At 47.6% G+C, this 22,903-nt stretch overlaps 1 protein-coding gene across 1 annotated transcript in view; it reads right to left on the bottom strand.

Moving 5' to 3' along the window:
* KIF6 (kinesin family member 6) overlaps positions 1-22,903 on the bottom strand; it is a 1,537,786-nt gene that overhangs the window by 1,037,670 nt on the left and 477,213 nt on the right. Inside the window, exon 8 of the mRNA XM_086925888.1 lies at positions 16,310-16,453. Coding sequence (XP_086782014.1) covers positions 16,310-16,453 — 144 coding nt within the window. The remainder of the gene's footprint in view (positions 1-16,309; positions 16,454-22,903) is intronic.

The following is a 22,903-nucleotide window of genomic DNA, read 5'->3' as shown; positions in this document are numbered from 1 at the left end:
ATACTATCAATGGATACGCCATGTACAAGTGCATAAGGACTTCTGCGAAGAGAAGGGGAACTGGGTTAACATCAGCGATGCGCAGCGTGAACGCTTCAGTATACTATCAATGGATACGCCATGTACAAGTGCATAAGGACTTCTGCGAAGAGAAGGGGAACTGGGTAAACATCAGCGATGTGCAGTGTGAACGCTTCAATATACTACCAATGAAGACGCCATGTACAAGTGCATAAGGACTCCTGTGAAGAGAAGGGGAACTGGGCTAACATCTGCGATGCGCAGCGTGAACACTTTATTATACTACCAATGGAGACGCCATGTGCAAGTGCACATGAACTCCTATGAAGGGAAGGGGAACCGAGCTAACATCAGCAATGCGCAGCGTGAACACTTCAGTATAATACCAATGGAGACGCAATGTACAAGTGCATAAGGACTCCTGCGAAGAGAAGGGGAACTGAGCTAACATCAGCGATGCGCAGCGTGAACGCTTCAGTATACTACCAATGGAGACGCCATGTACAAGTGCATAAGGACTCCTGCGAAGAGAAGGGGAATTGAGCTAACATCAGCGATGCCCAGCGTGAACACTTCAGTATAATACCAATGGAGACGCAATGTACAAGTGCATAAGGACTCCTGCGAAGAGAAGGGGAATTGAGCTAACATCAGTGATGCGCAGCGTGAACGCTTCAATATACTTTCAATTGAGATGCCATGTACAAGTGCATAAGGACTCCTGCGAAGAGAAGGGGAACTGAGTTAATATCAGTGATACGCAGCGTGAACGCCTAAATATGCTACCAATGGCTTGAGGGTTCCAAATGTGTCATGACCAAGTCGTGTGCAGGTTGTGTACATTCCCGCATAAGAAACTGCGGCCATAGAAAATCAAGTAATTCTATGTAAATGTCATTGTTCCCAGAAGCGAAACAAAAGGGGATGATGGACGGAGCGTTTGAGCAAATCAAACACTCACCTCAGTCAACTGATCTGGGTTTAATCCATCACCATTCTTTAGCTCACTCAGCCACCCCAGTTCAGACATGGCCATATGCCCTGTGCCTCATGGGAACAGTCCAGCCCGAACTGCCAAGCCATGTCTTCCCTGGACTGGAAACAAGTATCCATGGCCATGTCTGAACTGGGGTGGCTGAGTGAGCTTAGGAATGGTGATAGAACACATGCTTAAACTTGCTTGTTACTTTTTACAATTCCAGAAGAGATCAGCATTCTTTTCTGAGGGTGTATTATTTGAAGCTCACAACATTGAGTATTCGTCATAATTTCATCCCATACTGATCCTGGTAAATCCTCATTTATCTCTTGTGTTCAATTGTGGCAAAGCCATAGGGTGCAGAATAAGCTATGCTATCTGGTACCTTGAATAACTTTGCATTTCTGATAGTATGATCAGTGTTCCTGATCAGTGTAAATATATTCCATGACTACAGGCAGCTAAAATCAAACGTACAAAAGCTCCTCTTTGGGCTTTTTGGTTCAAAACTCAATCAACAATATTTCCCATCATTTTTTTGTAGGTCTTTCAGGTCAATCATTCCTCTGTTAGCCCATACCCTATATCTGGTCAAAAGAATTGTTCTATATTGATGACACCCTTGGCATTAGGCCAATCCATCCGCTAACAAATACATTCTTCAGAAGAATTTGTCTTACTAAGCTCACCGAGTCCAAGTGTGTCAGGAAGTTGACAGAATTGTTGGGCCAAAGAATGATTTAAATGATGTATTCCTTCTAAGTGCTTGCTTAAATACTACCACATTGGAGTTTCTTCATTATTTTCAGCTTGTTACCATTCTATTTTGAGACAATTGCTTTGTGATTTGGAATCAAAAACCATCTTAAACCTGTATCAAAAATCCTAACTTAGCCCTTTGCTATTTTAGGTTTCTTGTTATAGGGATGAAATGGACGTTAGTCATGATGCATTAATGAAATGAAATGAAATGAAAAAGAAATTTCTAAAGCGCACTGCGGCCAAGCGGCTTCCTGGCGCTGAGGAGCACATCAGAATCTACAGAGGGTCGCAGGAGAGGTTAGCCGGGGAATGCCTGAAGAAAAAGAAAAGTTTTAAGGGCTTTACGAAAGTGGGAGAAAATGGGGATAGAGCGAATGGAGAGAGGGAGATTGTTCCAAATCTGGGGGGCCAATACAGAAAATCGGGTTCCCCCAGTTCGGGATTTACGGAAGCGGGGGACGTGAAGGAGAGAAAGAGAAGAAGAGCGGAGAGATCGACTGGGGGCGTGGGAGGAGATTAGAGAGTTGATGAAAAGCGGGGCAGAACGAGCATGCGCCCGGAAAGCCAGACAGGCTAATTTGAACCGGGACCTGAAGATAACCGGGAGCCAATGGAGGGATTTGAGGGCCGGGGTGATGTGGGAGGATTTGGGGAGACGAAGGATAAGACGGGCCGCCTGGTTTTGGATGGCCTGGAGACGACGATTTTCGTAGGCAGGAATGCCAACGTACAGGCCATTGCATTAATCCAGGCGGGCTGTAATGAGGGCCGTGATAATGGTTTTAAGGGCGTCAACAGAAAAGAACCGGGAGATCTTGCGAATGAGGCAGAGGGAGGAAAAACAAGAAGACACAACGGAGCTGATTTGGAAGGAATAGTGGCTATGTCAAAACATTATAAGAAACTTAATGAATTCCCCACTGACGAACGACAAGCATACATTGACTGGAATGTGACACATTACGTCACTAGTCTTACAGACAGAGCCAAAAGGAAAAGATCCCCACCTATATATACACTGTACCCCACCAAAGTCACTTATGTCTCCAAGGAAATGGTCAAAGTTCTAAGGCTCAATTGGGAAAGAGCACTTGTAACATCACATATCTATACATCCCGAACGTCTCCACCACTGGTAGACACAGTAGGCAAGAAGGAGGCGACTTCCTTAAAGGATTCATCCCATTTTGGGGCCATAAGGCCAATAGTAGAAATATCAGGCATCTCATTTGTGTTGTTGAAGCAACAATAAATTAAACTGTCGGAGCACTGGGTAATATCACTGCTGAGCTTCCGGCCTTATGCCTTATGACATTACAAAACAGAATGGTGTTAGACATCATTCTTGCAGATCGTGGTGGAGTCTGTAAATTGATTGGATCCAGTTGTTGCATTTATATACCTGATAACGCCCCTACAGTATACCAGGCCATCTCTAAATTACACCACATTGCTGAGTCCATCCACCAGGACGAAGGCAATTGGTCTCTGATGGGATGGTTTTGGGGACTACTGTCCACATGGGGATGGAAGGTATTGACTTTCATTGGAGTAGTCTGGCGAACCAGACCTATGAAAACTGGATCCTGCACTCTCTCGAAATCATCCTCCCCCTTAAGAATTCAACGGTAAAACGTCCCCATAAAACAGCACCTTGGTACTCGGAGGCCCTCAGGAACAAAAAGCGCCAATGCCGGAAAATTGAAAGAAAATGGCGTATAGACTACTCCATGGAGGAAAAAACTCGATATCAAGAGGAAATAAAAGCCTACAAGAAGGAATTAAAAGCTGCTCAAGCGGCATACTTTTCTGATAAGATCCTAGCTGCAAAATCTAAACCTAGGGAAATCTTTCAAACTCTGCAAAAACTTACAAAACCCCCTCCCCCCAGTACATATGAGGAAAAGTCTGTTTCCCAATGTAATGACCTGGCGGAATTTTTCTCAGCCAAAGTAAATAAAATATATGCTTCCTTCCCCTGCACTACCACTCCTCTGATAGCGCAGGATAAAACCAGGGCCACAGACTCCGTTCCAGTCCCTCCACCCACGCTTGACCACTTTCCTAGCATGGATCTCGAAGTTTTAGAGTCCATGGCTCGAAAAGTAAAATCTGGATCCCCAACTGACCCGGCACCCCCAGAAGTCATGTTGCTAGCATCTCAGGCTGTTCTACCAACCATCCAGAACCTCCTGAACGCTTCCATCGCTTCTGGCATTGTCCGTCCTGCCTGGAAACGGGCGATGGTCCGAGCACTGATAAAAAAGCCAAACTTGGACCCATTGGACTTTGGCAACTATCGTCCTATTTCCCTGCTCCCCTGGGTGAGTAAAATCGTGGAGAGGTACGTCAATCTCCAGCTGGTTAGCTTTCTTGAAGATAACCAGCTGTTAGATACCACCCAGACAGGGTTCAGACCTAAGCACGGAACAGAGTCCGCCCTCCTAATGGTCATCGAGGAGTCCAGGAAAATTCTTGATCAAGGAGGATCAGTGGCAGTGATCCTCCTTGATCTCAGCACGGCATTCGACACGGTCAGTCATAACACCTTACTGAACCGTCTTTCGAATGTCGGCATTGTGGACAAGGCCTGGCTCTGGTTAAAATCTTTCCTGAGCAACAGGTCGTTCCAAGTGTTTGATGGACAGACAGTGTCTTCCAGCATGCCCCTGAAGTGTGGAGTCCCCCAGGGCTCCTCTTTAAGCCCCGCGCTTTTTAATATCTACATGAGGCCACTGGCTGAGGTAGTTCGTCCGTATGGAGTCAAGATCATATCCTATGCGGACGACACCCAGTTGGGGGTCTCATTAGCGCAGGAGGCTCACCAGCCACTTTCAGGGGGACTAACAAAATGCCTGGAGGAGGTGAAGGCCTGGATGACTCTGTCATCGTTAAAACTCAATGGTGACAAAACGGATCTTATGCTCCTGGGCCCTGCTGATCCCACCTTCTTCAACTCACTGTGGCCCACCTGTCTAGGCCCCCCCCCGGCTCCGAAGAATAACATCAAAAGCCTAGGGGTATGGCTGGACAGGAGTCTTTCACTCAACACCCAGGTCACAAAGCTCTCAGCCATCTGCTTTGGATTGCTCAGGACACTGAAGAAAGTTCTTCCTTTGCTCCCAATGGAGGCAAAGCAGATAGCCATACAGGGCCTGATACAGTCACGATTAGACTCCAACAACGCCCTCTACCTGGGTGCACCAGAGTACACCCTAAAGAGACTACAGCTGGTACAAAACTGCGCTGCCCGCACTCTGCTGCAGATCCCACGCAGACTGTCAGTCAAAGCGGCATTGACCAGCCTGCATTGGCTCCCAGTGCGTAAGAGAGTCACTTTTAAGGCAATGTGTATTGCTCACCAGGCCTTCTGGGACTCGGGACCTCTAATTACTCGCAGTCTAATAAGCCAGTATCGTCCAGGTAGAGACCTGCGATGTAGCCAGGCTTTTATGGCAACAGTCCCAAGAATCAAAAGGACAAGATCGGGTGGAAGGATGTTTGCCTTCAACGCCGCTAAGATCTGGAACTCCCTCCCTTTTCATTTGAGATCCAACCCGGACCTCGCCTCTTTCCGCAAACAACTAAAAACACACCTGTTCAATTCTCCTCAATAAAACTCAGTTCGCCTTTCCTTTTTTTCCTGGTCTGCAACCTCACCCACCCTACCAACAGGTTCCTCTAGCGCTTGGACGCCTCAGGGCAGCAATTCGCGCTGTTATAAATCCACTTTCATTCATTCATTCATTCATCATCTTTTCGTGTTGTCTTTGTTTGCAATGTGGCCCCGCAATTTTGGTCTTTGTGCTACTATCTGTGTCCCAAGACCCATGTCACAGAAAACAGAGAGTATGAAGATGATGTTGCAGCAACAGCTTGACGACCTCATGACCATTGACATTGATTCAGATTAGCGTGAGTTTTTGTGTATTGCCTGCGTAATGGCAAAAGGAGGGTCTGAGGTTCTTTAATTTCGACTCCATTATACATTTACCGCCATTTTGTGTTGCCTTTACACAGGCAGCTCGATTCACGAAGTGTCTCTGCCCCTTGGACTGCAACGTGTCAAAAACCCCCTCCGTCCTTGTTTTGAAACCCATCTCAGACACCAGCCGGCCTAACTAATCCTTGTCTGGACTACCTAATCTCTATATCTACTATCTGTTAGCCTTTAGTATTCTTCTCTTGCCGTATCTTATCTTTTGGCCTTCACCATTCTCTCCTTGCGTTTTCCTATTTTACAACCTTTCTTTTGAAGCATACAGACATGTCCTGCCATTGCAACACTGAACCATGGGTACCAGTATTGATTAACTCTGGGGGCTGGATAACAGACAAACATGTAAGCAAAGAGCATTCTGGTTGCACAACACCTTGTTTTCAAACTCTTCTGATTGGCTAAAACTTTGTGCATTGGGTGTATGTTTGTACAGATGTATTTTTGCTATAAAATACTGTGAGCCACGGAGTAAAGTGGCAGTCTCCTGAGAACCTACTTGGTGTACTTCTTGGACAACTGTGCTTAGCTGCAGCTAATAAACTTGGTTTTCTACGCCAACAGAGTATTCTGTGTCTCTGTGCAACAAAGTAGGTCAACTCGAAGATTTCAAGCGTGCCCTGCGCTGCCAGGCCCAAAGGCCCGGTTCTTCACTGGAATCCCAAGGAAAGGCTTTGCTTCCAAAGATCACTTCTGTTTTGTCCATGTTCAGATTCTAAAAGTTGGATTTCATCCGGGTGGCTAACACGGTCACCGAGAAGGGAAAGTTGATTCTTGTATTGGGGTCTTGACCAACAGGGAGAATATCCGTTGGGTGTCGTCTGCATAGGAGAGAACGTTGATGTGTGATCGGAGGAGGTCATGTAGATGTTAAATTACTTTGGGCTGAGAGATGATCCGTGGGAGACTCTGCATGTGATGGCCTCTTACATATAGGGTGACAAGTTCATTTGTTGTGTTCTTCCTGTGAGGAAGGAGCAGATGGAGTTGAGGGTGGATCCTTGTATGCCCACTTCTTGAAGTTTTCTGATCAGGGTGGAATGAGAGATCATGTCAAAGGCTGCAGAGAGGTCGAGCAGTACGAGGGCCGCTGTATCTCCATGGATCAGCCTGATGATGACTGTGGCTACGATATGCATAGTCTCTGTGCTGTGGTTGGGCTGGAAACCTGATTGTGTGGTGTCTAGGAGCTGGTGTGAGTTGAGGTAGTGAGCGAGTTGCTGGTTGATGGCTTTCGCCATGACCTTCGTGGGATAGGGTAGAAGGGAGATGGGGCAGTAGTTTGCTAGTTTAGTGGGGTCTGCCAAGGGTTTCTTTAGCAGTGCGTTGATCATTGCTTGTATCCAAGCATCCGGGAATGTCTCGATGGTGATGCCTCTTTTTTCAGAATGCGGGTGAGGACTTCCCTGATAGGGGTGGCGCCCCTGTTGTAGATGTAAAGGGGGGAGCGTACATTGGTGCTCGAGAGCGGATGGTCCTCATGAAGTTAGCTGTGTCGTGGTGAGTGTTTCCTAGAAAGTCAGAGTTCTTTTATGGTTGTTTGCGTGTAGGCTGCGGGTGAGGGTGCAGTGGTTCTGTTGAAGGTTGAAGTTGTGGTAGATGGTTTCAATTTTGTTGCTGAATAACTCCGAGAGGTTGTTGCAAAGTTCTTGCTTGGGGATGATGCTGTTCATGGTGGAGGCTGGTGAAGTGAATTCTTTGACGCGCTTGAAGATTTCTTTGTCATTCTTGGAGCTGTTGTCTGCAGTCTGCTAGGGCCATCTTCTTGTTTTTTTATACACTGGTGGTATCATCTCAAGGCTGCTTTACATGACTCGTTGTCATTTTCAAGGCAGTTTGTTCTTTCCAATTGTTTGTAGTGCTGGTTTGTTGCATGGAGTTCCTCTGTGCACCAGCGGGCCCGCTTTCATGTCCTGCTCTGTATGTTGTATTTGCGGGGAGCCAGTGAACCAGTGCATGTTCTGATCCATTTGGCATAGATGCTTAATATCGCTGTTGAGGTTGTTGGTTTTGGCTACTTCATCCGTAGGCGTACAGCCAGTTGGAAAACAAGATGCTGTTCCACCTGCTTCTGGTCAAGATAGTGGTGGTGGGTTAAGTTTGGCGAGGGACGCTGATTGGCAATTGGATGGTGGTGTGGTCGCTCCAGGTGCGACGCATGGTTGAGGGTATTTCACTGCTGTTGAAAGTGGTGAAAACAGGGACGACAGTGTGTCCAGCGGAGTGTGTGGGTTGTAGGAGCCAAAGCATTACAAGATAATGGTAAGTGAGGTCACGGAACTCTAAGCTCAATATATAGTGTCATTTTCAAAGCCCTTCATCTACCTTCATTCACGATGCGAGAACAGTGCCACCATCTGAGCAGTAGAGGACAATGTAACAAAGCTAAGTGTAGTGAGGCCAAGGGCGCATGCATAAGAGCCCCTCTTCAAATGCATACCCCCCTCAAGCGCACAACAAACCATCAACACTGAGAGAATAGTGGAAGCTAAAACAAGTATGTACAGACCGCATACCATGGTCTTGTTGTAACTATTTCCATGTGAGACACATGCTCTATTGTACTTTATCTGTTTGTTTCAGCCCTGAGGAATCGCGAGTGCGATGAAACACGTGTCGGCTGGCTGTATACTTCATTAAAGACTCCACGATTTACCCTTCAATTGGAGTTTCGTGGAAATATTTCTGTCATTTTATGTTCCAAAAGTGTTGTTGTATTGTTACCTAATGGTCTATATACTATGAACAGAGAGCATCGGCAACCCAGTCAGTCAGAACATTGGTAGTTTTTTCTACTCAATCGGAGTGGTTAAAGGTTTTTCCACTCGCCGATTTGCACCTAAGAAATTAATTCTGTATGCGATATCTTTGTGCGTATGAACAGGCAGTGCACCCAGTGCTATAAACTGACCAAAAAGCCTTTAGAATCCATGAACACTGAGAGAATGCTAGATATGGGGATGGAGAGTGGGCGATGGGAAATGATGAAGCGCAATAATTGAGAGTAGCCTATTAACTATACTAGTAAGAGCAAGGTTTTCATTATGCCCTCTTCTTTCTCAGTATGTGGGAAAAGTCTAAAACCTGGAATGGGTGAGGCCACGGCAGCAGCAAATGCCTGGGTAACACAAACAATTTCAATCTACAGCAAACATAAAGCGTTAGTTACTAGAAATAGCAACAGCAGAAGAAAAACCTGAAATCCTGAGATCAGGAGGTTTCAAAGAGCTGCCTGTTCAAACAGCGCGTGCAGGAAATAACTGTGTTTGATTCCCAGGTCACAGTTGCAGCCACTGGTTGTCATAAATTCAGGATGTGCTTGTGCCACTGAAGTGAAATCTACCTACAGGTCCCACTCTTAGCTGATGCCTCTCAGATGGAGAAACCAGAGCACGAGAGAATCACGATATATGTAAAGAAAGGTACTGGCGTAAACCATGCCCAATACCTTTTACTCGTTAAAACGGGGTACGGTCTCAAAAAGAAAATATATAACAGACAATATAGTTTGCATTGCAAGACTGAGTTTATTTACACCCCCTGCTTTGTGTAGGTAGAAGAGAACATGTCTGATTCTATTCTATGACCTAAGAAGCGAGCTTCTAGGCAATGCCAATCCTACAATATTGCAATCATAAAGGCCTATTCACACCCCTGAAACAACCCTGAAGACAAAATCATCAATCTTTGGTGCACCCAGGAACACTGACAGCACAAACATGAGGCAATGCCACAAACCACACTACCAGGATAGACTGCCTGAACTGAAAAGCCTCAGGTAAACACACAGGGAGCTCACCTCAACAGCCTCAATCACCTACTCTGCTTTCATGTTCTATGAAGCCTCAAGCAGGCATTAAGTCATTCTCAATTCCATCAAACATTGCATCAGCCCTCATGAGGACCACACATTCACCATTCAACAGGGACAGGCGATAGCATCAACACGCTCTTCCTAGAAATGTTCAACAAGTTCCGGCCGCACTCCAACACCACCAACAACCACCATCCTCTACCAGACACCGAGTACTGCTGCTTTTCAAACTCTCTCAATCACCAATCTCACAGTCGTCCTCAACTTCAAAGCCACATCTATGAAACACCATACTTCCCTCGCCCATCGTTAAGGCCATCATCAGTAAGGGACTCACTCTTTTCTCACTATAAACAACGCCTCACTCACATGAGTTTTTTTAACTTGTATTCCGCTCTCAAAACCGGAAATATTCTCACAATAAGACCGAAAGACAACTTAGTCCAAGAGGATCTAGTCAACTAGTAAGGAATCGACCAATGGCATTATAATAGAAATATTAGAAAAATCAGTATACATTCCATTCTGACACATCTTAATTCCACCCCCATCCTACACTCCCATCAACTGAGCTCAGGCCTCACTAGTAACCTCTCAACCTCCATCCTCTTCCCCGAGTTCTTCAGTCCGCACTTGGAACCTCTCGGGGTCCACCTGACCAGTCACAAGGTCAGGATCCAGCACTAAGATAACAATGACTACGGTGTCGCCAAGTGTTTTCAAGTAAAGCGAGTGATCACCTCGCAGACGGCCTGCCTGTCACCGACACAAGAAAGCGGGTGCGTAGCGGAGATTCAATCCTTCCCAGATACAATGGATCCTGATCGCCAACTCCAGAAGACGAGAAGAGAGGTAGGATCTGCAGGTGGGTGAATTCACCCCAAGTCCTTGGCTGAAAACGTTGTCCATCAAGTTAGACTTTTCACAGATCATGCCGTGTCTATCCCACAGTAAGTAGAGTATGAGGGGGGTTTACCCAAAGGAAGTCACTGGGACCTGGGTTGCAATGTTATTAAGAGGGAAGGGGTCCCAGCAAGAGAACATATGTATTAACCAAAATGAGTAGAAAGTAGTACACATCATTTTTCTACAATGTTTTAATCACAAAGTAGATGTTGCAGGGATATAATATCCAACAATATTCATTATATGAAGGTTAAACAGTGCCCCTGGGCGAACAAAAGGAGTGATAAGGTGAGGGTAGTGAAGGTGGGGATGGTGACATTAAAAGTAAGCAAAAAGTCTTGAACAATTTATGATTCAATTACAATATAAGGAAAAAGATAAATCCAAATAGTCCGCTTTAAACACACACATGCCCCATGTGATGCGATGCACAATTTCACGAAGTCTCAAGGGTGGGGCTGGGGTATAGTGAAGGGTTGTCGACGTTTCGACCCACTGGAAGGCAGGAGTTAGTCAAAACCTTGCCGCGGGGTCTTCATCAGGACTGGTGGAGGGGCTAGCAACCTCTGTTAATCGGTGCTCATCGGTAGAAGGATTCCGTTGTCAACGATTCATCTACATATATATGGCTGGAGTAGTAAACTGGCCTGGGCACGCTGGTTCCTAGGGAAGCCCGCGTCATGTTCCATACCTGAAGCATCTCATACAAAGGACTAATAAATAGTCCCACGCCTAGGTAGGAGGAAGAGTCCCTTCACCTATCTGAGGTCTGTGCATCACAAGGAGACAAAACAAAGCTAGATTTGAAATGGAGGACAAAAGAAGAAAAACAAAAAAACAGACAGACTATGAAACATCTTGCCCTGCGCCATGCTCCTCTACTGCCCCTACAGTTCAAAAGGAACTTGGAGCCACAAGAAGCACCCCATACACTGCTGAGGGCAGTCCCTGGGCCGTAGAGATCCCCCGATGGCGATGTACACAATCTTCAACTGAACTGTCTCCCTCATTCGCTTTCGATGCTCTAGTTTTGCAGAGCTCTCTATTGCTACCCAACTGGACTGCGCTACAGAAAAACCTATATACACAGACATCATGTAAGTGAGTAAGAGTGGCACATAGCATGTAAATGCAGAATAGTGCGCTCGGCGCTTCGCTACAATCTCTGTGGATCAATCCAGCTCCATTCCTTAAGACAACATATATATTTCACATGACTGCCTTGATCCTGGGTGACCCCGTAGAGGGGTCTAGAATAAGGGTCCCTGCACTCTGAGGAATAGATCCCATAGAAAGGGCTGGAACCCAAGACGCCTCTGATCAAAAGAACTTTTTCGGGTAATACACGTCGACCTTCGTCAGTTCTTATACATGAGTTGGTCTCAGAGGTCCTTGTGCATCTTGAAAACGGGGTCATCTCCGCCACAGACATGATCCTTCTCCTTGACCAACCTAACAGGGACAGATGTGTATTCTGTGCCGGGTACAATCCAGGGAGATGGTAGCTTGGCAGAGCAGAGCGATCAAAGGGACACATGTGTCAGCCTTCTGTGGTTGGCCAGGGTATTGAAAGGAGCTACAGCTAGATGCAGAAAGGCCAATGGTGAACAGAGGAGCTCAACTGAATATTGAACTTGTATGGGCTGGCTGACATTTTCTCCTCCAACATGGCCGACTCTCTTTGCTTCTTGCTTTTCTATGTCAAATGAACCAGACCGCTGGTTAGCAGTCTAGTTGTTTAAGTGATCCAACACAGGATATGTCTACCTCAATAAAATGCAGTTGATTCCAGAGATGGAATCGGTCTGGTCCCTACATTCTGCAGGAAATCTTCAGTTAATTTCCAACACAGGCTCTTATTTTTGATCTCCTCTGTGAAGGAATTGCCCGGTTCTGCACAATCACCTTTTCCAGATGTCCTGGCCCAAAGAATCGAACTTTGCAGAAAGTTATTGGGTTCAAAATCTTTTGCTGTTGAAGACAAACGCTCTTACGCTCTTACGCAGTTGTTAGTCTGGCCGTGTCTACTAGGGTTAGAATATAAAGAGATTCTTGAATTACTTGGGCCTTAGCAGACCACGGCCCAATTCAAGTCTCATTGATTGGACCAGTATGCAAGTTCTTAGACCTACAGCCTTTGGAAGCGTAGTCTTCTGGAGTTTTTTAGTCAATTTAAACAGGTTTGAGCACAGACAGAAAATGCATACGATAAAGAGATGAACACATTGCACCATAGACCGTCAATGATGTCCAAAGCAGTTCCAGGAAAGACTGATTTTCACATTAACCACATAGCAAAAATGTGAGCTGAACCATTTGCTATCCCGAAAATAAGATGTGGATCTGGACGCATATAGGATACCTCGGAATACGACCAATCCTTCTCATAGGCTCTTGACTACTAAGTTTCCAGCAATCAACTCTAGACACACAAGTACCCTATACCGCGTACCTAAGTAGACCTCAAAACTTTGCATTTTACGTGTGTTCCATTTATACTGTATGTTATTGATCCATGCGGCATATATTACATCATTTGATTCATTTTATCTTTAGATCATTTTATCAGAATGTGAAGGAGGTTTAAGAGTAACATAGGGGTAGAGTAATAAACTGACTGTTATTTTGCACAGTCAAATTCTTAACTTCCATTTTTTAAATTCAACATATATACCTGTCTGGCAATCGAAAGAGGTGGGCATAATCCGAGCGGCCATCCGTGTCTCCCGCTCGAGCACCAGGAGTGTTATTCATATCCAGGCTGCATTTTCCCCACAAGGACATTGGCTTGTGTATCGATCCGGCTGCACTTTGCTCAGATTTGTTGCAGATTAACTGACTGATGGCAAGTTTCCAGCTGACTCTGCTGCACTGACCTTCGAACCCCGCCTAATCAGTCAGTGAAAGTGTCAGGCGAATGCCCAAGGGCAGAGCATGCTGAGCACAGGGGCCTGCCTGGGAGGGGATTCCTGCCCTGAGAGGGGATTCCTGCCCTGGGAGGGGATTCCTGCCCTGGGAGGGGATTCCTGCCCTGGGAGGGGATTCCTGCCCTGAGAGGGGATTCCTGCCCTGAGAGGGGATTCCTGCCCTGGGAGGGGATTCCTGCCCTGAGAGGGGATTCCTGGCCTGAGAGGGGATTCCTGCCCTGAGAGGGGATTCCTGCCCTGGGAGGGGATTCCTGGCCTGGGAGGGGATTCCTGCCCTGAGAGGGGATTCCTGCCCTGGGAGGGGATTCCTGCCCTGAGAGGGGATTCCTGGCCTGGGAGGGGATTCCTGCCCTGAGAGGGGATTCCTGCCCTGGGAGGGGATTCCTGCCCTGAGAGGGGATTCCTGCCCTGAGAGGGGATTCCTGGCCTGAGAGGGGGTTCCTGCCCTGAGAGGGGGTTCCTGCCCTGAGAGGGGGTTCCTGCCCTGAGAGGGGGTTCCTGCCCTGGGAGGGGGTTCCTGCCCTGAGAGGGGGTTCCTGCCCTGAGAGGGGGTTCCTGCCCTGGGAGGGGATTCCTGCCCTGGGAGGGGATTCCTGCCCTGGGAGGGGATTCCTGCCCTGAGAGGGGATTCCTGCCCTGGGAGGGGATTCCTGCCCTGAGAGGGGATTCCTGGCCTGGGAGGGGATTCCTGCCCTCAGAGGGGATTCCTGCCCTGAGAGGGGGTTCCTGCCCTGGGAGGGGATTCCTGCCCTGAGAGGGGGTTCCTGCCCTGAGAGGGGGTTCCTGCCCTGGGAGGGGGTTCCTGCCCTGAGAGGGGGTTCCTGCCCTGAGAGGGGGTTCCTGCCCTGGGAGGGGATTCCTGCCCTGGGAGGGGATTCCTGCCCTGGGAGGGGATTCCTGCCCTGAGAGGGGATTCCTGCCCTGGGAGGGGATTCCTGCCCTGAGAGGGGATTCCTGGCCTGGGAGGGGATTCCTGCCCTCAGAGGGGATTCCTGCCCTGAGAGGGGGTTCCTGCCCTGGGAGGGGATTCCTGGCCTGGGAGGGGATTCCTGCCCTGAGAGGGGATTCCTGCCCTGGGAGGGGATTCCTGCCCTGAGAGGGGATTCCTGGCCTGGGAGGGGATTCCTGCCCAGAGAGGGGATTCCTGCCCTGGGAGGGGGTTCCTGCCCTGGGAGGGGATTCCTGCCCTGGGAGGGGGTTCCTGCCCTGGGAGGGGATTCCTGCCCTGAGAGGGGATTCCTGGCCTGGGAGGGGATTCCTGCCCTGAGAGGGGGTTCCTGCCCTGAGAGGGGGTTCCTGCCCTGGGAGGGGGTTCCTGCCCTGAGAGGGGGTTCCTGCCCTGGGAGGGGATTCCTGCCCTGGGAGGGGGTTCCTGCCCTGAGAGGGGATTCCTGCCCTGGGAGGGGATTCCTGCCCTGGGAGGGGGTTCCTGCCCTGAGAGGGGGTTCCTGCCCTGAGAGGGGATTCCTGCCCTGGGAGGGGATTCCTGCCCTGGCAGGGGGTTCCTGCCCTGAGAGGGGATTCCTGCCATGTGAGGACAGGAGGAACCTGGGCACTCTCGCACACAGTAAGCCGCCCTTTGGGCTTTCGCTGTCCGCTGCAAAGAGGGAGTGGTGGATTTGGCGTTGTGCCAGTCAAGCTCTGCTACAGCATGACCTTAGACCCCAGCCAGGTCAGAGGTATTCCTAGCAGAGATTCCAGCAATACGTTCACTCTGCTTACCATGCGAAGACCTGTTGGATCACTCCCTTGAACCAATGTTGACGTTTTGTACCTTATAAAGAATGTCGATGGTGAAACTGGAAAAAGTCTCCTATCATCATTGCACGCAAGCACCAAATAATTGGATGCTACTCAAATATGTATAATGTTTATTATTAGTATATATATAGTCAGAATATTATTTAATCGTCACTGCAAAGGAAGACAAAAAAACAACCACCACCAAGCTGGAGCACGGTTAAGTTTCTTTTTTTATTGCAACCATGTGAAAGAAAATTGAAAAAAAAGATAGCATTTCGGCTTTAGGAATGTGCAGCCATAAACGTGCAATAAGAAATTAAAACTATAAAACATCCTAGCAGGCAGGTTACTTAGAACAAGGATAAAAACCCTTTTAACTTTTAATAAATTACAGGGTTTTAGTGGGATACAAAAGGATGATATTGGTTTTGAATTACTGTAACCTGAAGTCATGGTTTTATCATAACATGGTGGACTTTTAAAAAAAAATTATGTAAAGGGTGGAAAGAAAAAAAATCATTGGCCAAGTAAAGTACAGCCCAACCAGTTCTGCCACTGATGTGCACTTGGTCACAGTAAGAGATGCGCACATGCGAACAAACTAAACGCCATCACTGAGTGGAGGATAGCCAATGGTGGAAGTGAGCTAACCAATTGTCCTATGCTGCATGCCGCAAAATGAGACTGATGTTTCAATAGACCAATGAATAAAAAGGGCTGACCCACTGCCCGATGCAGCATGCAGCATGCAGACGCAAATTGTGACTGATGCCTTAACAGACCAATGGATGAAGAGGGATGACCCAGAGCCCCTCTAAGTATGGGGTTTCTTTTATTTATGAGATTGTTAGATTACATGAGGCTGATGAAATTACACGTCATTAAGTATTAATTGTCGCAGAAAGGACGCAAAGCTAAGGAGTACCTGCTGTTCATATCGCTCAAATAGCGCTGTAGCTGCTTTTCCAACCTCCTGTTCGAAGAGGTTAAAAGAAGGTCGCCCAACTCAAGCTCTCAAACTGCTGGTGAGTTTCAACTAAAGAAACGCCTTAATGAAGGCGACCAACCAAGAGGACACACAGTCAACATTCATAATGAGGAATGACTGACAGGTAGTCTTCCAACAGCGACAGAAAGATCCGGCACGAGAGGCGACTTACGTCTAGGTTTCTTTTCTCTAAAGACAGCGTTGCAATCATGGTGGTCATGCAGTTGCCTCCAAGACTGTCCCTCAGCACTGACGTCATCATGGAGTTCCTGTAGGGGATGTGGGCTCGGTTCTTCTCTGCCAGAGCAATGATCACCTGCAAAGAGAAAGAACAGTGAGTACAAGTTAAGTTACCTTGAACTCTTACAGTGCAATATTCGCCATACAGCTCGGTTTCTTGGCGCTGGTAAAACACCGAGAGAAAACGGCAGCAACAAATGTTCTTTTTCTTTCTTGGAACTGCAGGCGGGGGCTACAACCTCAACCCACTTGCCGGTTATATTCAATTCCAGTCTTACCCAGTCTCTCAATGCCCAAGAATATTGTATATTTATAAATATGTGTTTATCAGTTCGCTCTCTGCAACAAACCCTCTACATAAAAAGGTGTGTGTAAACAAAAAATGCTGTGAAGGTGAGAAAGTCCCTCAGGTGCGCTTCACCAGAGGAACTACTGGTAGGTTCTCACCAGTTTGCCCACGTTTCTCATCATCGGTAACTCTCTCATCAGTGAGAAGAGAAAAGAGGAATAATGTGTGTCCAGTTAAAAGAGAAGAGGTGAAGACCGCGTAATGTGCATGAGAATACATTTTTACTCCCAAAAAAATATAATAAAATTGAGTTAGGACTCGCGTGCATCCCGTTCCAATTTTATTTGAGATTGTGAGCCCACTCAAACTTTAAAACCAAATTGCAATTTGTAGACCGCTTTAAGACCATCAAATTTTAAAACCAAATTGCACGTTTTAGACCACTTAAAGACCATCTTTCAGTGGTCTACAACGTGCAATTTGGAAAAGTCACCCAAGCCCTCATCTCCATCCGACTTGACAACAGAAACACACACTATGTTGGAATCACCACAGCTCCTCGAACGACTCCAGACCATTCAGAACACTGCAGCCAGTCGTCTCCTCCATCTCCCCAAACAGACCAGCATCCCTCCAAACCTGAGGAACGTCTACTGGCTCCCCATCCTTAAGAGATGCCAGTTCAAGCTGATGATCCATGCCTACAAAGCCCTCCCCAACATCAGACCCACCTACATCAACCACCGCCTGACCTTTCGCCAACCCTCCAGACATCTCCGTTCCGCCTCCCTCGCACCTGTTCCCCACATCGGTCGGAGCTGGAATGACCTCTCCCTTCAAACCTTCCATTCACTCGCCGACTCCAAGAAGGGACTCAAGATCTGGCTCTTCAACCAAGGCCTCAGAACCGCAGCGCCTGAATACCCCCTGGGGCGACAAGCCACTATACAACTACTGTTTGACTGAATGGTTGATTGAGGAGATATGCTAGGTACCTTGACATTTGTCTGTGCACAGTGCAGTTGGTATCTCGCTCCTTTTGAGAAGTAGCTCACTCCAGACTCTCCGTCTTTGCTGCTGGGGTGACATGATGGGGTCGTGCCAATAAAAGATACTGAGATACCTTAGTAGTGACCTGGACTGCACGGCTCCGATGGATGCAGCCGTGGAGCAGTAGACTGCTCTCTGGCAGGTTCACCTGTTAGGGATGCTGTGAGACTCTTGATTCCACTAGGCGCGCGCCCAGATCAGAAGTTATATTGCACTGTAGTAAACGTGAAGCATGGAGCGTGGAGATATTTGAGGGACTGGAGTAGGATTATAAACAGCTTGCGTGGAAAATCCAAATTTTCTGTGTGATCACTGTAGGTGAGTAGGATCTGCTTACTATGGTTACCCCCACTTTTTTCTGGTGTTTCACTGTTTTCAACTTTAGTCTGGCTGGGGCCCTGCTAACCAGCCTTGCTGCTTCCTCTCTAAAATGATTGCAGGTACACTCCAGATTGGTTACTGGGTTACCCTTGTGAGTCCATAGTATATGGTGCCTTAGGTACTAAGACCATAGGTACCCCAGAGGCCTACCAGGGGCTGAAGCATGTATTATGCCACCCCTGGGAAGCCTTCTAAAATGGCACCACAGGTCTGCTACTGCAGCTTGGGTAAGGTGGTGCATGCACCCCTTACTAAGATATAGGTTACCTATATCTACCTTTAATCACTAACACATATAAACCTATCAGTCACTCCTATGGCAGGCCTTATCAATCCTGAAGGCAGAGTGCTTGGTTTTGTGTGAGAGGGTGCCCATGCAGGAGCAGGACCCCTCTGGAGCTTTCGGATTCTATTCTCTGTAGCTGTTCCGTGATGCAGCCAGACCATATACTCTTAAGTGCATTATAACCTTGCGGTAAAAGCTAAGTTTGGAATGACATCATGGAAACATGTCGTGTTTGGTGTCAAACACTTTGGAATCCTACCCCCACCCCTCCCCCTCGCCCGCCAGTCCTGGTGGTGGGGGTAGAATTCCACCCTTCTAGAGGGAGAAGACATGTACACACTTACCTAACTGGTAATAGTTTAAAAGAGCCCCAGCATCACAAAATGGATGCTGCAGCCACAGACACGAGTCTGACCTCCTGCTGCTGGACGAAACTCCGGCAGGGGAGGCCTGGACAATAGATTTCCTGTCACAGGGAGGTGTAACCACCTCCCATACAGGCTTTAGCATATTGGGGCTGGGTGGGTGCATTCATAGAATGCTTTTCGGACAGTGCTGGGGGCACACTTGGTGTCCCTGTGCATACCCCAGTTCAAACTGGTTGCACGGGCACTCAGCCCCTGCTCTGGCGAGGAACTGGACAAAGGGAATGGGTGTAATCACCCCTCTTCCCTGACCCTCCCATAGGTGGGTCCCCAGAGTAAGTCCAACCCCCTAACTTAGTATAAGTATGGGACCCCAGTCCTTAGGACTTCAGATTACACCTGGACGAAATTCTGCAACATATATCCTGGAACTTCGACATTCTACATCGACTAGAAGATGGAAGAATCTCCCTTGGGGTCAAGGAGTGACTCCCCTGTTTAAACAGGCACCAAAGAAGCATCTTTCCAGTCTGCATTTCCAAGGCTCCAGCCGGATCCCGATGGATTTGCGACTCAGGACATGGACTTCCAGACTTCTCAGAGGCCGACAAGAGATCCCAGCAAATCTGAGACCCACAGCCCTCACAACTGATGTGGGAGCAAAACTCCTGGATACTGTGCACATTTGCTAGTGCATCTACTTTCGGAGCTTTCCCGAAGTTGTGCATTGGGCTACTTGTAGTCCAAGCCCCGAGCACTATCTGCAACGAAGATTGAGGGCCTACACTCCACTAGTGTTCCGTGGGCCCGCTTCTAGCATTTCTGCTCAAGGCTCCTTCGCGATCCCTGGTCCGTCGACGTTTGGGTCCCCACAAAGGTAACTCTTCTGTTTCTTGGGCTTTCCTGGTTGCTCCATACGTGCCCTGACTCCCCTCCAAAGGGTGAGTCCCTCAGACCTTGCTGGTCTGCACCAAAGCCAATCTTTGCTTTCGGCGTGGGTTGCTGTTGCCAAGGCTTGTTGGGTCCAATCTGGATACCGACACCGCAGCACTCCATGTTCTATGTGGGACAGCTCGAATCCAGATTCTGGTCTTCGTCGTCGCCTCCTGGTCCTCGTGGCGGAAGAGTCAAGCTTCACCTGAAATCACCTGACATCGGTTGGCATCTCATCGCCTTCCTGGTCACTGGCAAGTGACCAAGACTCTGTACCCTCTGCTTTCAGGTTCTTTACATCTCCGATCCACCCTTGGATCCACCCAGACACTTTCGACTTGGTCGCCAGCAGCCCTTTGCAGCAGATCGCCATTGAAAACGACAACGAAACCCAACATCAAAAGACACCTATGCACCTGGCTTCCCTGGGTGAGGTAACTTAAGTACTCGGGTGCTCCCATGGGTATTCCCTCTAGAACTGCCTAGTTCTAAAGGGGTGTTCTCCAAGTCCTCTTCTAAGTGTCCTTAATCTTTAAAATTCCAACTGTGACTTTCCCCATAGAAGTTATTGGTGATTTGCGGCTGTGTTTATACACTGCACGCTTCCCCCGTGGGTCCCCTGTGTCACTACCTTGGGTGGTCCCTGGTGGCCCCAGCAGTTCTAAAGGCTCTAGGCCTTGTATCTATGTCAGTCGTGGTTCGTATACCACTTTCTTAGTATATGGTTTGGGATGCCCCTAGGGCTTAACATATATTGTGCTAATTTACTGTGTGTTAATAAGTTTACTGAATGTACTTTTGCCCCTAGGCTCATAAAAAGACTAGAGGGATGTGTTTTATATATATATATATATATATACATTCCTTCAAGACTTAGCCTGAAGGCAGCTCTCCACACCAACAACTAGGATAGCTTTCTATATAGGCTGTCTTTAAACCTACCATCAATAAGGGGTTGTTTTGACTGGTGGAAGGTGCCCACTAGAATAGTGGACAGCATATGCCAGGCCAACTTCTCACAATCACCACTAATTTTTTAGGCTTTGCTTGATCCTATATTTGCTAGTTTTAGAACTCTGTGCATTTTACTCCAGTTAACCAGGAATAAAGTGCTTGTGCTCCTTCTTTCAAAGTGGTTACATTGGCTTATTCCGGATTGGCACATTTAACTTGCCTGTAAGTCCCTAGTAGATAGTATATAAAGTGCACCCAGGGCCTGGACAAGCCACCGTGGCATAGTTGCCCAAGGCACAACCTCACTGGGTGAGCCAATAGGTTTCTCCCACTTGGAGCTTGGTCGCAGCTGCAAATTCGATTCAGCACACCCTCAGTGAAAAGGTATCCCATCGTTGGATACAGCCACTCGCCTTGCCACACTGCAGGATTCCGAGCTCCAAAAAGAGACTAAGTCTGAAGGCAAAAATCTTGATCGGGCAAAGATGCCGAAGTATCAGGCTGCCGAGAGGACTTCCCTGGGTGTGAAATTTGAAGTTTTCCTGCCAAAACCAATGGGTTCAGCGGGATCTCGTCCAACACCTGTCTGACTTTGTCCTCCCACCGTGCCAGGACACTCTTGAGTAGCAGTGCGCGATACAAATATCTATATAACAATAACATAACTTTGTGAAGACTTCTTTGGATGCAGCTTGCTGCCTTACCCCACTAAAACTGGTCTAGGTCGAACCTGGTTGGTGCATCCGACGCGATCGGCTTGAAATTGTGCAGAGGTCCTGGTCTACCACGAATATTGACTACCATGGGCGCTTTGTGCTTTTTGCCTCTATTTCCCCTTAAATATTAAAAAATGATGTTGCTTTGGTGACATTTTATTTTTTAAATTTTACTTTTGTTTTTTATTTGGGTTAGGATTTTTATTGCTAGTTGTTTTGACTTTATTACTGTTTTGGTACTGCATAAATACTTTACACATCACCCTAAGATATGCCTCTCTTCTTTGGGCCATAATTATTAGTGGGTTGAGCTCAGCTTAATTTAGAGACTTTAAGAGTTCACCCCGAGTAGAGCTGTGATTATTCCTTGAAATGGGGAGTCACCAACCCCAAATAATAATTAAATGTTTTACACCTGAGTCTTGCATGTTAGTTCCTCTTTTAAAATGGCATCTCATCTGGTCCCGGAGACTAGGCTCTAATGGCCATGCAACTGCTTACTCAAGACATTAGAGGTGAGCTTGAGAGATTAAGCTCCATTTGGAAACCCCGGTGGACTCCACACGAAACAGATCCTCAGCGTCATCGTGTCTCAGGTCTCTTCACGCATGGTCTATTTGCTGGGGCTCTTGATAGGTAGCTAAAGGTTTATGGTTTATTTCTGAATAGGTGTAACTCTTGTCTTTGGTTGTATAGGACATGGCTAATCGGGGGAAAAAATATACTTTGTTGAAAGTTCTAGAGGCCAAGCTGGATATGTGGGACTGGGAGACATGGATGCCAATGGAGGATACTCCAAGCAGGTCAAGACTTGTTCTAGAGCAGTACTATATTCCCCAATTGCTTTCTCTAAAATCAAGAAATTTGGCTTGATATAGTAAAAAAAAGCCAATCCCAACCACTGGCCGTTCAGCACCAGGTTAGGCCCGGAAGCAGGAGGAAGGCCCGTCTGCCACAGGTGAATTTTGATGCCTGTGGTCACACGAAAAGATGATCCTCCGACCTAAATGAATTTATCCTTAGAAGGCTTGATGTAAACCCGGGAAGTCAATTTCCTGACAAAGCTCCCCATTTGAGTTACTGTAAGGTGTGCCTTAGGGTGCACTGGCTTTAGGCTGGGTGCTGATTAACTGAGAAGGTCCAGGAAGCTGAATACAAAGGAAGCCTGCAGCACGTAGACTGCCTTGCCTCAGCCGTCTGATCTTTGCTTGATAGTCACTACTTTGTGGTGCGACCCACCAGTCCGCACCCCCTGGGACTCCTTTGTGGTGCGACCCGCTAGTCAGCACCCCGGGACTCCTTTTTGGTGTGACCCGCTAGTCCACATCCCCTGGCACTCCTTTTTGGTGCGACCCGCTAGTCACCATCCTCTGGCACTCCATTGTGGTACGGCCCACTAATCCGCATCCCCTGGGACTCCTTTGTGGTGCGGCCCACTCGTCCGCACCCCCTGGGACTCCTTTGTGGTGCGACACACTAGTCCGCAACCCCTAGGACTCCTTTGTGGTGCGACCCACTAATCCGCACCCCCTGGGACTCCTTTTTGGTGCGA

Source organism: Lissotriton vulgaris, chromosome 6, assembly GCF_964263255.1.
Source record: "Lissotriton vulgaris chromosome 6, aLisVul1.2, whole genome shotgun sequence".
NCBI lineage: Eukaryota > Metazoa > Chordata > Amphibia > Caudata > Salamandridae > Lissotriton > Lissotriton vulgaris.
Note: the sequence above shows the minus strand (reverse complement) of the source record. Positions and strands in the feature narration are given on the sequence as shown.